Genomic DNA, 16470 nt, shown 5'->3' with positions numbered 1-16470 from the left:
GATGTGTCAATCCCCAAAGAGAGAATACTTGTCTCGAGTATTGCCACTTGAAATTTTGGGAAGCCACACAGATGTTCATCTCCTCATTATGGAAATAATGTATTTGGTTAATGTGTTGGTATGAAGAGAGGGGAATACAAATTATCTTGCAACTTGAGAGCCATTTAAAAGTTTCCTTATGTTTAGACTGCCTTACTCATCTGTACTAAGGCGTCTCTGACAAGAGAGGTCCCCCGAATCGGCCGGGTTTGGAAGTGCCTCTGCCAGTTGCCAGCTCTGGCTGAGCCCTGCTGCCCCTTTCCAGCAGCTCTGCCCCGGCCGGTGCTCGGTGTTGGGGCAGCGAGACGCGGGGGGTCGGTCTCCCCGCAGCAGCTGGGGGAGATACTGTTGGATATTTATCTTCCCAGAAGTTCTGTGTGCTGCTCCTTGGGGACGAGGCTTGCGTTTCTCTGTCGGTTGCTGCGATTGCAGTCTGCTGGCTTCTTGGGCGCATGGCAGAAACACAGAAAAATAAGGAGAGGGTCCGAGCCGGGAACTGGCCAAGGGCACTTGTCTGGTGGTCCTTAAGGCTGGCCGGCATCCCAAAGGGGATGCTGAACTGGGGGTGGGGTGGCCCTGCAAAATGGAGAGAAAAAAAGTAGAGATGATGAGAGGATGAGGAATGGGTGTCTAGAGGATATTCTGCTCCTGAAATATTTAAATCAAATTGGAAAGCTTTTTTGCTTTCCCTGAAAGGTGCAGGGTATTCCAACAGCAAGTACTTGGGGCAATGGGAGCGTTTCTGTGCAGGACTCCGTGGCCTCGAGGCCAGCCCGAGTGATTGTACTGTATCCCCCAGCCTCAGAAATCATCCCCCTTATCTTGATCTTTGTCTTCTCACATACAAGTCTGCGCACGTGTTCTGGATAGTACCTTGTGGTTTGATGTGATTAATGCGCACAGTTGGAGTGGAAGCTGAAACTTTGTGTTAGCAGCCTCAGCTGAGAAGACTGTGAGAGGGAGGGAGAGAACAGTCATTGTATCTCTCTGTCTTACATCCTAGCACACTCTGGCTGGATGGCATTATCAAAGCTGTCTTATACTCAAGAAGTCAGTTGTCAAAAATCAAGGAAGTAATTTTTGTTTTAAAGACTCTAAGAAAAAAAAAAAGGGGGGGGCGAGAATGCTATGGAGTTTTCAGGTAATATTTTCTTAGGGATGTTATCTCAGTGGGAATTTGAAAATAAGATGGGTAGCATATATAGTAGTTTAAACTGAGACATGACTTTGCTGTGCACAGCCAATCACATCGACTCCCCCGGCGGTGCATGGATGGCCTCCGTTGTGCCAGTTTATGTATCGACTCCACCTGACTGCAGCTCGCAGCTCAGGCTTCCAAGTGTCTGCCGTGTGTGCTGCTTAAATGATGGCTCTGCAGAAAAGAGGCATCACATTAAATAGCATTTGGAAAGAGCATTGTTACTTTCATCTAGCCAGTGTTACCATGTCAACAGTAAAAAAAAAAAAGTGGCAACTCTAGATGTCTGGTTTGGGGGGGCTGTGTGTGTATAACTATGGCTCTGTGAGCATGCATATAAATTTTAGGATACACAAATATATTTACACATGCTGTAATTATTCCTGTTGACATGGTAACACTTCAGCGAGGCACATGCAAATATATACAGAGAAAGAAAGAAAATTAACTCTGTATATTGAAGGAATTGAATGCAGCATAAGGAAATAACATTTGAAACCCAGTGAATTCTGCAGCCTGGGGCTCGGGCTGCGGCTGCCCCTCGTGCTCCCCGCCTGCAAGGCAGAAGCCAGGTACGTCTCAGCCTCCATCGGTGCGTGTCTCACCTTGCTCTCCCACTCCCACCGTGGGCAGGAGGAGGACGGGCTTTGATTTCCTTTCATGTTTTGTTTGCTGGGAAGGTATAACAATGTGACTGAGCATTGATTTGGGTTTTGCAAGTTGATTTTTAAGCACGGGTGCCAGAAAGGCACAGCCGGGGGTGTGCATTGACCACCACAGGGGTTATTTATGACTTCACAGCTCAGAATTTAGGTCGTGTATCACAGGATGATAGAAAATTACCTTTTGTGTAGCATCGCTGTTGGTCCTGTTCTTGGCTTGTTTGCGGAATTAGAGCATGTGTACAGCAGTGGTGCGGGGTGCGACCTTCCGCGCGGTCGGGGTGCTCTGGGGGGGCTGCGTTGCCCAACCTCGGCCGTCCTCTGCAGCAGCGCCGGGCAGCGACCCCAGCCTCTCCTCCGTGGGCAGCTCTGACCTGCCCTCTCGTTTATTTTGGCATGTTCGTTATGTGCGCTGATTGATTTTTGGTTTTTTATTATCACTAATTTTAACCTGTTGAACATCTTCAGGGGTTACTCCAGCTGCTGCATTACAATGTAGAGGGATTTCTGTATTTTTATACTCATTTTAAATTATGCAAGCAGATGACTTGAGTTTAAATGCTTTTAAGGATACTCAATGTGCATTTTGTCTGCTGCTGCTATCAAAGGGAAGAAAACCACTCTCGTGTTCTGCATTTAGACCTTCTGTATCTCTCTGATTTTACTGCTCTGCATTATTAAAATGAAACAGGCCATCTGTGGAGCAGCTTTTCCCGTTTAGTCAAAAAGGGTGGGAAGGAAGAACTCGGAAAACCAATGGGAAGAAGACATCAATGCATACAAAGGGATTTTGTTAAACAGTTAATTGCAAATGAAAAACTGAAATAACAGCTCAGAATTTGGGGGTAAGTATTATTAATAGGAAAGAGTGATCTGCATCCTGATCCACGGGCCTGACTTGCCACTGCTTTGCTTTATGTCCCTGGGTGACACTGTTTTAACTCCACTTGAGTTTCACTGCTGCCAAATAAGATTAATGCAGAAGCTGGTCTATTTTTCAGTAAAGCAAGAAGCAACAGATAATTTCAAGAAGACCGGGTATGTAAGTGAGAAGGAAAGCAAGCCGTTAACTAAGTTGCCTTGTGATTAAGTGTTTTAAAAAAAAACAAAACAAAAAACCAAACCAAAACCAAACAAAAAACAACTGCTTTTTACTCATCTTCAGGTATGAGGAAAAAAAAAGAGTACTTCACGGATAAGGTCCTGGCAAGACAAATAGCCCATTTTCAATAACTGGGCAGCAGGAAAGGATGAATTACTGGGAGAGACATTCTGCTTCTGGATGTATTTTTAAATCTGTTCTGTTTGGCCTGATTCTGGTGATAATCTTTACAGCAGATACAGATCCTCACTCGCAAGAGTAGGCTTATGTGAGCAGCATTTCCCCCTTGGCTGGGACTCTGCATATAGCAATTCATAAAAAATTATTCATTCCCGCAGCAGGAGTCGTTTGAATAAGATGTGGAGTATTCAGCTGAAAGGGGAGCACCGTATGCATTAAGCAACCCAGGTGACTTACACCGATGTCAACCTGGAAAGTCCCTCTGTGGCTGAAAAGGCAAAAATAATATGCATTATGAAGTCTGCAGTTGTTTGGGGGAAGAGGAGCACAAGCCTTCTTCATCTTCTGCCCCGTAACAACTCTCTCAGTGCTCCAAGGCATGGATTTGGTCTGTGATGTGCAAAAAGAAAGCGGTGGGACCCTCTGGGTTAGAACATCAGCCTCCTGCTCGGGTACAAGGGTGATCCTAGTGCCATCCAGAAGACCATGGCAGCAAAAGAAACTGGGAATGGGGACGAGCTCCTTGTTGTGTTTGTCCAGTGCCTGCTGCAACAGGAAAATTGCCTCCTCAGCTGAGGCCTCTAGCTGGTATGGCAATTAAATAACAAATAGGAAAAATAAATTTAGGGTTTTCTACTGTTTATATTGATATAAGTGGGAGCTCTGTGAAAGAAAGAAGTGCCTGAGGGCAATAAAATGTAGAATAATGAATAATAATATACTTCTATATTAACCTTTCTATTACAGCACTGGCTAGACACCACCTAGGTCATGATCTCATTGCCATGGCAGCTGTGTAATTTTATAAAAGTGATAATGATGATACTTAGCCAATATATATCTATTTCCATAATAGAAGCTTTATAGCTTAAAATCCCAGATTTGCCCTAAGTATGGCAAGCTGAGTTTCCTTTGTACATGCTTTATGTCAAGTATATAAAAAGTCAAATGTGACATCAACTAAAATACCCTTTTTCACAAGTGGCAACTATTAAAAAAGAAAACAACTGCAAAGCATTTTTATGGCATGAAGGAGGTTAATAAAATCACTTAATATGATGGCCTTTTTATTGAGTAGGAAGGTCAAGAAAATATCCGCAGACTGTCTTAACGGCTCCGTAATACTATGTAGTGTGTGGCTTGGGCAACATAATAAAATCTGAAAAAAGACTAGCTGTCTTAAAATTGATCTTATCACTCCACATCTAAAGCTTTTATCCCACATTTAATGTCAGTAAATTAAACTATTTTGGCTTGAATGCTAGGAAAATCAGAAAATTATTTGAGTAGCTGCTTTCAACTCATTTGGCATCAGTAATCGTAGTAAGTCATGATTTACTAGCTGGGTAAATAAAATTTGTATAACTAGCAATCATTAGTGTGGACATACTTTGGACAAAATACAGAAGAATAAAAATATCATAAACTGCTAAAATCACTACTTGTATGAAATTGGGTCAATATGTTGTTATTTGCTTACAAGCCACATGGGCTAAGAATAAAAACACTTCAGGCACGTGAGAAATGCAGTAGGTCAACAACTTTGTGTTTTAATTAGGCTTAATTATTTTCCTTAATTATTCAGTAACCCCAGAGCCCTCGAACTCACTGCTGACACATGAAATAGATGCTTCACAGTGTATGCTAGCGATTTGGTAAAGAAGCGACAGAAGTCTCACTTAAAAAATATCTGGTTCATTCACACCAGTAGCATGTTATCATTGTGGATCTTCATAAGCCACCTGCCCGCGGTTCACGTCCTGAGGTACTGGAAACTTCACTTGGCAGCTGATGATTTTACGGGGTGCCAGTTCAGCGCTGGATCCCCTATTTTAATCTCTTTCTTCTCCTAGGGGATTGCTCTGGTTTGGGTCTCCCCCTGCCCTCCCTGCGCAGCCGTCTTTCTCGTCTGCAGCCCGTCCTTTCCCGGTCGATGTGTGCCTGACGCCTTCCCCATGATAAATGCCACCTCTGTGCACCTGCCTTTTTTTTTCCCTCTGTAATGCAGCTGACCATGGCAAACCACATCAGTAGGCTTGGAGCCTGGTTTATCCTCCAAAGCATGTAAAATTCCCTCAGCCACCTCTGCCAGGGAAGCTGAGCGTTATGCTTTCAGGCAGAAAATGGGCAACACGTAACATTAAATAGAAGGAGAGATGCAAGATTAATGTTAGAAATAAATCATTTGGGGCTTTTTTGGGTGTCAAAAGCAACCACAAGTCAGCCTCATTTTCTGGTTGAGAATCGAACTGCTTTTCTAAGTGTTCCCGGCTCCACGGTGCTGTGGCATCCTGCTCCCCTAGCGATGCCCTGCTCCGGCAGGACCCGAGAGGGGTTTCTCGGAGCAGACGGGGAGGCTGGAGGGCTGCGAGGGTCTCCTGGGGCAGGGCTGGATGCTCTGCTGGCACTCCCCGTCCAGATGACTGACCGTAAACGGTGCAGAATAAAACGCCCAGATAAAATTTGACATGCAGAGCCTGACTCCAGCCAGCTGGGGATGAGACGCGCCCACCTTCCTCCAGTAATTTCTGATTTCAGTCACTTCAGTGCTGCTGATAACTCCTATCCCGAGCAAAGGGGTGCTGAGGCTGGCACCACGAGTATCCCACTGAGTGAAGCAGGGGAACAACCAAAAGTGCTCGGGTTTTGCTGGCGTCTCAGCCGAGTGACACTTGTCCCTCCCCTCGCCTGTTCTTCACCAGCCCTCCGTAGTGCTTGGGATCGGGTCCCTTTCCCCTACTCCTTGCCCCCCTGTTTTGGGGGGGGGTTGTTTGGTTTGTTTTTTTTTTTTTTAAGTTTTCATTGCTATGTAGTTAATTTAGATATTAATCCTGGGGTGGAGAATAAATGAACCCATTAGGTAGTATCATCTCTCTATGTGTAAGAATAATGATTTAATCAAATCACAGTGATTTAAAGTAATAAGAGATTTATTGTAATTTGTAAAATCTCATAAAATAACTATCTATATCTCTTAAAGGTATTTGCTGAAAAAAATAGTTTTCTTAAGTATGATATATGGGGAACATTGGGAAATCACTAAATCTTGTCACTCAAGTGTAGTACTTGGCCATGCACAAGGGTAAGAAGTGATTATTCCTACTTTTACATTTAAGCATCCAGATTTTTTGGTTGGGTCAGATAATTCCCTGAGCCCCTGAACCCAAAACTCTTACGTTTAGCACTATGCATGTAAGTTGTCTTAATGTCTTCAGTTCAAAAAGATTAAGCTTAAGCACAGACTTAAGTCTGTTGTTATGACAGAGAACACATTTGCCTGTATTTCAACTTTAATGGTTATGAATCATATTAATTCAAAAAAAGTGTCTAAAATTAGATATGCATTTAAGATGTCCCTCTGACTCAAACCCACTGACATAGGACTGCTTGTGTTTGCAGGACAGCTCTGTGGTACATGGGAAGCGTAGAAATAGTCCTGACTGATAAGAGATTTAAGACAGAATATGTTTTGTATCTTTTTGAGACAATTGCAAGAATTGGCTTATTGCAAGAGTCAACAAATTACAGTTGAGTCTGAATCTGGTGAAAAATTACCTAATGTTGCTGATGTTAATCGTCCCATGACTTCAGGAATTCCTTTGCTCTACACCAACCTGCAAAGGTGACACACTGTATTTTGCAGTGTGTAACCACATAATTTTGTCACGTGTGACCAACAATGGAACAAGTGGTGCAGGAGCTCCTATTCATGGACCATTTTTCATTTGCCCCTTCAGAAAAGGAGCTGCCCCTCACCACACGCCACTGCCCAGGGGCTTGTAGACCTTTTGCCTGACGCTGAGCTTTGTGGCATCGTGCACCGCCGTCCTCCTAAGCCGGTGCTTGTGTTTGTCTGGGTTGTGCTTATCCTTGGGAGAGCCATCGCTATTAAATAAACTCGTGACATAAATCCTTACACGTTAGCTCACAGTATTTACATGGCACTAATCTTTGTGTAGATCCATCATAGCCTTATGATTAGCGTTCAAAATACAGTAATATAGATATGTAACTACTTTACAAACTGTTCTTTAATAGGAATTTAAATCGTGAAACTCATCGTGGGATTCCTAATGTTTAATTGACGTCCACTGACAAGGTTGGTTGCGTGATAGCAGTAACACTAGCAAAAGATGAGCATTTGCTGAGAATTGAATATTTGGGGTTTGCTTTGCTTATTAGCTATGTATCTAATGTGAACTTTAAAAATAGTAAGATCTTTAAATTGATCCTATTTTCTCTTAATTGAAAAATATATTTTTCCTCTAGGTTTCTTTTTTTTTTTTTTTAAAGTTGCTTTAAAGTACATCGAGCATAATTACCCTTCTGAAAATAATGGTGGGGAAAAAATGAAATGGTAGTGATTTGTTGGCTCAAATCACAGAGCAACAAGCATGATGTGTATTCAGTTCAGCCAGTATATTTCAGACAATCATAATAACTTCTCTGACAGTATTCTTGGGAATGATATAGGGAAAAACCAGAAAAAAAAAAAACATTCTAGGAGCAGTGAGATTCCACTGAGCATTCTTTACTAACTTTTAAATTGGATGAAAATCTCATCCACTGTGAACTGGCACAGTTCAGTTCATTCCGTGGAGGTGCACAGGTTTGCACCAGATGATATGAAACATTCTAGGTCTTATTCTGTGGTGTATCATACCCCAGCTGTGCACATGTGCCAGCACTTTGTGTAAAAATTGTAAATATTTATCAAATAAAAAAAAATGGTGCCTGTGAGCACACTCCTGGCCTTGCTGCTATGGAGCAATATAGGACTCCTTCCTTTTGGCCCGGGCTGTGGGGGACTTTTCTTGGTCCTAAGTATGTTGGGAAGGAGGGCAATTCGCAAAGGTGATGCCTTCTAGAGGTCTTCGCCAGGATTTTGGCTACGTGACAGAAGTAGTGCTGTGATCCACAGCGCAGCCAGAAAACAGCGAGCGGGTGCACAGTACTTCCACCCAGTAAGGAATTAATAGAAATTTGGTCTGCTGCTTAACTCCGTCACTCTGTCAGTCAGTCACTTGCCTGCTTGTCTTGATCAATAGAAAATAATGATAAAAAATGTACACTGTTTAATCGGGATCTATAGTCCTTCTTGAGAATGCAGAGGGATCATTAAAAAAAATCAATGAGAATGTTATTCTTTGTTATTAAATCTGTAAAGGTTTAGAGTAATTCTTATGGAATTCTATTACAGTTTTATCAAGACTTATTGATTTTATCTTATTAAGTTATAGAGCACTTTTCCTAGAGGTCAGTTAGTTTGGCACATTGGTGAGGTATACTGTTTCTCTTTTTGAGCCATATATATATTGCAGATCTTATGACTCAGTATCCCCTTTGAAATATCTTTTAATTATGAGTGAAACTAAGACACACAGGTTTACAGGAAAACAGGTTTAGTTTGTATGTGCCTAAAATCTAAGACTATTTTCTAAATTTTCTTCTGACCCATCCACGTGAATATTTTCCTGAGGCAATTTCATCCCAGAAGTGCAGAAATTGTGCTGTCCCTTCTAGAGACCGTGCACAGAAACATTCATAAGTCACTAATCTGTCATTAATTAAGTAGAACAGCTGTGGCAGGAGAGTTTTACTAAATTATTTCCCTAAAATGTGGGAAACCCTGGTTAAGTCCCTGCCCTAGCATAAATACAGCAGGAGGAGATCAGGGGTCTCTGCCATCACAGGTCGGCTCTTTTCCTGCAACTTCATGCAGTTTTATTCTGGAAAGTTTTCATTTTGAGCTGCAAAAACCATGTTAATGGCTGGACAAGCCATACCGAGTATATGGAGTTGACTTAAATACTCAGTAGTACTTAAATACACCACAGAGGTTTTCTCCTATCCCATTTTGGTGGTTTGCTTGCAGGTTTCCATGATTTGGTTGTGGTCCTTCAGGTGCTGGCTGCCGACTAGACAGTGTGGCATTAAGTTGGTATGGCTTGTCGCTTAGGGTTTGTCATGATTCTGAAGTACCCTGATGTATTTGTTGCAGGAGAGACCTACACATATTTTCTACTGACGTTGCAGGTAAAATTTTAATTTGCCTTCAGCCTGTTTCTGAAGACCCCAATACTTATTTTTCTGATTTGATTTTTGGAGATTATGTACATTGTCTTATAAGCAGTGGGCTTTGGATGCGAGTCATGACCAGTAGACTCAGAATTAAGAAAATACATATTGTAGGTGGGTCAATAGTACACAAAGATAATACAAGGAGACAGATTGACCCCACTCCTAATCTTCTTTCTTATTTGAAAACATCTGTTTACATGCTGTCTATTTTTATCCCACAGTGGATGGATTGCTATGCTAATTTAACGATGCCATATGTTTTCCTCTGACTCAATTTCATTGTGAGGACTGCCAGATTGAGTCAATTTACCCACCTATTTCAGTGAGATAAATTGTTGGCTATGGTGCAAGGAACTTTTTTCTCTCTTCCAATGGAATATGATTTACTGTCATTTCTAACTGCAAAATCAAAAGGAACCATGTGATCATGCAATATAGAGAGATGGCTTAGTATCTGTAAGAGCTTGCTGCTTCTGTGTTTCCACCCTTTTCTGCAATGCTGGTACAGGCTGTAAAGCCAAGTAAAGGGACAAAATAGATATTCTCAGATTTGCATCTTCAATGGTTTTACACTTTTTGGATGGCAGATAATTTCCCTCTGAGCTTCTCAGTGAGCAACCAGCATTTTTAGATCCTCTTTAAGATAGATCTGCTTTATCCAGGTTTCACATTTGCATAGTTTGAATAGTTCAACAACCTTCTTAGTAAAAGAAAAAACCCTTTTGTAACCTGAACTTGAACTGGGATTGCAGTTCTGGAAGGTTACATTAAAAATACTGAATCTAAACTGTCTCTGTAAGCAAAAGCTCTGGTGTTGCTCATTGCGGGCTAAAGACAGATAACTAGAAGGATTTAGGAAAACTACTCAGCACTACTAATAGTGTTGAATATCCTGCTATTCGAATATGCTTGTTGTAAGACTGATAAAACTCTCTGAAAAGAATGGGCACAGCCCCCTTGCTTCAGAGAGACTGTCAGATTTGGGAAAGCCTGTAAAATTAAGCCGGGACTTCAGCTGCCAGGAGCCCATAACCTGGCTAAAGGGGTGGAACAACGATTGCCTGTTTTCCTGGCACCTCTGGTGCAGAGGTGATAAACCTTTCCCATGTTCTATGCCAAGAACGCTTGGCTGTGTCACACCATGTACTCTTCCTTCTGAACAGATGAGAGAATACAGCTTCTGTCGGCTACAAAAAGAAAAAAAAACAAGAAAAAATTACAAAAGACCTCGCGTATGAGCATGTAGATGTGCACTAATGTATTTGTTCTCATGCAAATCTTTTGTTTGCCAAGCAACCCCAAAAGTATACTGGGATAGTAAGACAATAAAAATATTGTTGTGGGAGGGTGGTGGTCTCCACTCATCCCTGCTCTCATGCTCCTGAGGACCCACCGGTGTCTGTTGGGAGCAGCTTCACCCTGGGATGGGTGCCCGAGCCACTGACCCACTGCCACTCGAGTCTGTTGTCACTCCGTGCAGTAACAAAGGTCAGATTTCTGCCATCGTACTAGTACTTAGGATATCTGTCTACTGATTGGCAATTATTTGTATGCACAAAGGTTTCCTTAGGCTCTAAGGAGTTATCTCAACTTTGAAAGAGAATAATGGAGAGAAGAGTGCTTAAATACAGGAAAGTGAAGCAGTAGTTAGTAATGTGATGTTCTTTTTGGTCTAAAGTTACTATTGCTTATTAGGAAAGTAAGTATTTGTTTGAGTTCTGTATTGCATTGTAGGAAAAACCCATTAAAATGAGCATGAACTTTGAAGGGGTATTGTCTGACCTGATAAAGGGTATTTTGCTCAGTTTTAAACTATAGAATTTGAAAACTTGATAGAGAAAGTCCCTATGCTATGGCAGGTCTAATTTGTTATCACAATTTAATAAACTGTATAATTTTGTAGTATGGTTTTTTAATTCTTTTTATTTGCCCTCTTGGTTTGTAAACCTTTCCTTTAATCACTATACATACACAAATATATATGTACATGCACGCACATTTGTGTGTGTATATAAACATGTGTGTATATATACAGTGATATACCTTTCTGCAAAAAAATACATGAAGCCAAAGCAAAATATGTTTCTCTTCTGGCAAGTTGGTGAGGTGCTGAAGAGAGATAGAATATGTTTTAGAGCTGTATGAAAACTATGAACTAGTCACCACTACACAGCTATTCAGTAGTTGTTATGTGGTTTCTTTCAGTGAATAGAGGACTGTGTATTTTCAAAAAGAAGACTCAGGGGCTTGAGATATCCTTACTGCCCTTCAACAAAAATTATAATTTTTCCCCCCATTATTTTAATGGTGGAGTTGTGTGTCATTTTTACTCTTGCAGTGCTGCAAGCTGTTTGTGGCTACATGGCTTCAGTAGCAAAACCAAATCTCACAGGTCTAAGGAAGGAAACCTCCTCCCCCCCACCCCCCCCCCCCACTTCAGGATGTCTAATCCCAGCATCTGGTAAATCACGGTGATTCACAGTTACCTCTTAGAAGTTTTGCTCTCTGAGTTTATCTGTACTTTTGTGAAAGGAAATTAAGGGAACTATACATACTGCAAAACCAATGAGGTGTACTGATAATGGCCAGGTTAGATGAAACTGCCTTCTCTGGAGGTCTGGAGAGGTTAATTACAAAACTAGTTGTATTGAGCTCGGCCTAATATCAGCTGCACTATATCATTTAATTCCATTCCTTTTTGGTATATATCTAATCCATGCTTTTTGCTTATAAATCTTTTTGTATTATCTCTGTTTTACATATATCTTACCTAGCTTTATACCTCGCAGTTAGTAGCAGAGTAATTTACTTGCAAGCTGCAGCTGATTAGATAAAATGTACAACGGACTTCCTTTTTTCCACGGTCATCTCATGTGGATAGAGATGTGAGCGTGTGCTGGATGTTGAAGAAGATATAGGCAGAGTATTTGTTCTTCAGGCTGCAGTACTTCCTGTGCAGTATGAGCTACACTTCAGCTTTCTACCTGTCTCATTCTCCAGGGTTTGATGCCTATTTTACCTCCCGCACCCTGGAGAACAACAGAAGGAACGTGTGGTTTGCAGAGTACTGGGAGGAGAACTTCAACTGCAAGTTAACCATCAGTGGGTCAAAGAAGGAAGACACGGACCGTAAATGCACAGGTAACTTCATTCGCTTCACCCTCCCCGTGCTGCTGGATGCGGGCTGCAGTGGAATGACTGCACAGTTGATGTAAGGAAGCTTGGCTGGGGACAGACTGAAAAAATAAATTGAATTTTTGTAGGTTGTAGAGAAAATTGAACAGCAGCATCAGCCTTACAGGACAAGAGAAGTAGATGGAAAGAGTCAAAAAATACATTCTTCTATTTTTTCCTTTTTCTGGCTGTCCATGCAGCAGGAAAATCAATATTTTTGTGTTTTTGCTTCGGTGCAGGGGGAGGTGAGGTGTTTTTGTTAGTTTGTTTTAGATGGAGGATATTTCCACAACTTGTGCCTTGTCACCCATTTGCAAATCACAAATTGGCCACCTACTGTGTCAAAGCACCGTCTGCTCACGGTCATATACTTACCATGTGCGTTTGAGTTTAACTTTTGAAGGAAATGCACCTGTAGGGAAGTATTAGCACAGAGTGAAATGTTTTCATTTTAGGTAGCATAAAGTTGTTGATCAGATTTTTGTCCTCACTAATGTTATTTAAGAAATTGGGGTTAAATAAATTTTTGCAGCCTCAACTCAGTAACATAGAAAATGCACTGTCTGTATTTGTGACTGAGGTTCATGACCTTTATTAGAGTCGTGTTTGACCTCTTTTGTCTTCTGGTGGATGACAGATTCACTCCTCTTTTCCTTTTATGAGGTACTGCCATTAGAAATATCATATTTTCCAGGAATTCCTTTTTCTGATCACATGGACATTCAAGGAATTATTTTTAGTTACAGAGAAGCCCAAGTAACAGTGGGGTGATTTCATTTTTAACTGTTACGCACTTCTCAGCATAACCATCTTAATGACATGGGGTGATAGAGTTCTTTGAACTGGAAGTGTTTGTTTTGAAAGGAATTGAAGGGAAAGACGCATGTTCTTGGAGTTCTGCAGACCTGTCCAAGTGCTGCTGGATGATCCATAGGGACAACAGCAGTGCTGCCAGTTTAATCTTGTGCTGAATTAAGGTATTAGATTGAGGGTCTAGAAAAGTATTTCTAAAACTGAAAAATGTCGGGGTCTGCCCTCAAAGTGCCAGGTCCCTGGTGAGCCTGTGTTTGTGGCGTAAACCTCTGTAGTTGGGGTTGGGGCATTTGCTCAGGGCTTAAAATGCAGTGGATAAGCTTTGGCCTGAACGTATCTCCTGTGATACAGATAGTAAAGCCAATAACGCTGTCGGATGTCCGCCTTGCCCTTGCCTCCCTTTGCCTTTCCTTCCCTCTCCTTTTAATTTTTCACAGCAGCAATTTAAATGTGTTATGTTGTATAATTGCCTTGAATTTTGATCAAAGGAAATTAGTTCATGGGAGGATATGTTTTACTTTGAAAATTGATGAAAACTTTCCATATTTCATATAATCTGCTTTTGGTTTCAATTCATGGATAGGAGTAGGAGTGTTGTGCACAGAAACAGTGCAGTTACCGCTGGGAATACACTGCTGTTAAATTTGGCATTTGGAATCTTCCCCAAAGGCTGGAATTTGACTAAAAATTGCTAAAAGATCTTTAGGATAATTTCTAAAAGTGTCTTATCACCCTTATTGTTTATGCCATTATTTTATTACAATTGCTCACAGCCTGTGCTTTCTGATGTGAACATAAAAATGGTGTTCTGCCTTCCCTTGGCATAGATTCAGCAGAAACATTTGTTTTCGGTGGCTAACTTACCCTATCAAACTGAAATGCCGCATTGTAGCTCGGTATTGTACCAAATGACATGCCCTGACATCTTCCTTCCCTCTTCTACAAACTGAAGTAAATTGTGCATCAGAAAAAGCATTAGCTTTGAATTATATTGCTAGTATGAGAGTCGTAATGTCCCACTGATGTAATAATATTATGAATGATCATCATCTTTATTTTAAATTTTGATTGGTAATTTGTAATGCAGCGAGATACTAGGCTACAGGCCATCGGTTTCTGACAGCAATAGTGCTCCTGAGCACCGGCGTGAGGAGTGGGAGGCTCACGCTCCAAATCGAAATGCTCGCACGTAGCAGGGAGAGCTCAGGGCTCGTGGCCACAGACTGCGATCAAGAAGAAAAGCTGCTCCAAGAAGGCACCCTGTGGGCAGCTTACCTTTTCATATCACAACTTCCTGAAATATTTCTATATGCAGAACTTCTACATTAATGTCATTCATATTTATTTAAGCGTGAAAAATTTTCACTGATTAGGATGGATAAGATGTAGAAAGAGAAAACGAAAATACATTGAGCCCACCCCACCTTATTTCTAGATAAGATTAAATACAACACGCTGCTGTAATTAGTAATGCTCTTTCCAGCGATTGACTTATTTTGGCATAGTTCAGGGCATGATCCGGTGCTGCTAAGTTGAACTGCTGCCAAGGATACCTTGTATGTACCTAAAATCTAAGACCTATCTGTTGCGCAGATAATTTCTGCTGGGATGCAGGCCGTTTCAAAGCCATGCGTACGGCAGAAAGAGATGAGTCCCTTGCTTTTCCCTGGAGAAGAGAGGGATCGGTTCCTTATGCAAAAGTGGTGTCACCTCAGCTGGGTGCTGCCTTCTGTGCTTGCCCAGGGCCTGGAGCTGCTGCCTCTACCCTTGAGGGATGCTGCAGTTTGCTTTTGAGGAGACTTCATCAAACTACATGTGGAACCTAATGTAAACACTGAAACAGCGTGATAGTAACAAGCATTGGGTTTAGGCAGTTCACTGTTTTACTTCTTGCTGCTTACATTTAAGAATATTAGAGGTTCACTTCAGTCATAACAGGCCACATCAGGTTAATGTTGGAATATTTTGGAAAAAAAAGTAGTTTGCAGTACCATGCATTATGGTAAAAATGTGCTTTTATAGAAGAGGATTATCAGAAGAAAATGACTGTCTTTGCAGAAGAGTACTGTAGTTCATAGCAGTGACTCTGCGAAGGGAGCCATGCCGAATGCTCTGCCCACACCACGTTCCGTGCAGAGATGGGGTCTGGGCTTTGATCGTGAGCTCAACTGAAGATATTTCACTGTACAAATCCACATTGTACTAATATTGCCAGTGCCGTGAAATTTAGGGAGTTAGAATTAAGAGATGATAAAACAAGTTTTTTGTGTCTGTATTGTCATGAAGCAGGTTGTTCATAAGTTTCGAAGTGATTACTGAAATCAAATATGCAGTGCTGAAAGTTTAGTAGTATTGCACTGTACCACCTCTGTGCAGACAGCCGCGGTGTGCCTGCAGGTTGCTCTGCTAACGGCACCCATCAGCGTGGTCACCCCTGGGTGCTCCCGCTTCCAACAGTAACCTCTCCACGTGCGGGTATGGAATGTTTCCCACTCCATCAGAAGCACCTGCACGCACCTGCGGCAGAAGGAGGCGTATGCCAGAGAAATGCAAGCACTCTGAATACACAGAGGCATCGCTATACCGAGAGCACCTGCATTTTTAATGACCCGCCTCCTTGGCGGGTAACAGTACCTGCAAAGGAAATTGCAACCCTTGACAGTTTCCACTTATTAAACATAGCTTTAAATTCAGATAGATTTACACTCAAGGAGACTTTGAAGTGATATAAGGGTGATGTCACCTCGGATGTCATTTATCAGAACGTAGATTACTCAGAGAGCTTTTCTAATTATCTGCAAGTGTAATCAGTCTGAAGGCACAGCCCAGGTGATGGCTCAGACAATGACTTGCTCTAAAGAAGATGCTGGGAGAAAGCTCCCTGCAGGATGAAGTGACAGAAACTTAGCAAAGGGTTTGTAAAAGAGGAACTGTTGCACTTCGAATTTAAATTGGAGCAAGAGGAAATGCCTCAAAGGGACCCAGATTCACCTTCCCCGGCGATGTGTAGGCAGGAACAGGCAGGAGCAGTCTCAGGACTCCCCTGAATCCTCTCGGTGCATTGTGCACCGAGGAGCATCTCCTGCAGCCTTGTTGTGAGCAAACTCACGTGCCATGCTACACGGGGAGTGAGCTCCTAAACCCGCCCGTCCTGGGGCAGCTCTGAGCCCTGGCCTTGATAGGGTTCCCGTGGAAGGCTGGAGGAAGAGGAGGGAGCCTCC

The 16470-nt window shown here is 42.0% G+C and overlaps 1 protein-coding gene across 5 annotated transcripts in view; it reads left to right on the top strand.

Annotated features, from left to right (window-relative positions):
- GRM7 (glutamate metabotropic receptor 7) overlaps positions 1-16470 on the top strand; it is a 308873-nt gene that overhangs the window by 180988 nt on the left and 111415 nt on the right. For all 5 annotated transcript variants that reach the window (XM_069811772.1, XM_069811770.1, XM_069811773.1 and 2 more), the window contains exon 5: positions 12263-12403. In XM_069811772.1, the coding sequence (XP_069667873.1) occupies positions 12263-12403 (141 nt within the window). The remainder of the gene's footprint in view (positions 1-12262; positions 12404-16470) is intronic.

Source organism: Haliaeetus albicilla, chromosome 24 (assembly GCF_947461875.1).
Source record: "Haliaeetus albicilla chromosome 24, bHalAlb1.1, whole genome shotgun sequence".
NCBI lineage: Eukaryota > Metazoa > Chordata > Aves > Accipitriformes > Accipitridae > Haliaeetus > Haliaeetus albicilla.
Note: the sequence above shows the minus strand (reverse complement) of the source record. Positions and strands in the feature narration are given on the sequence as shown.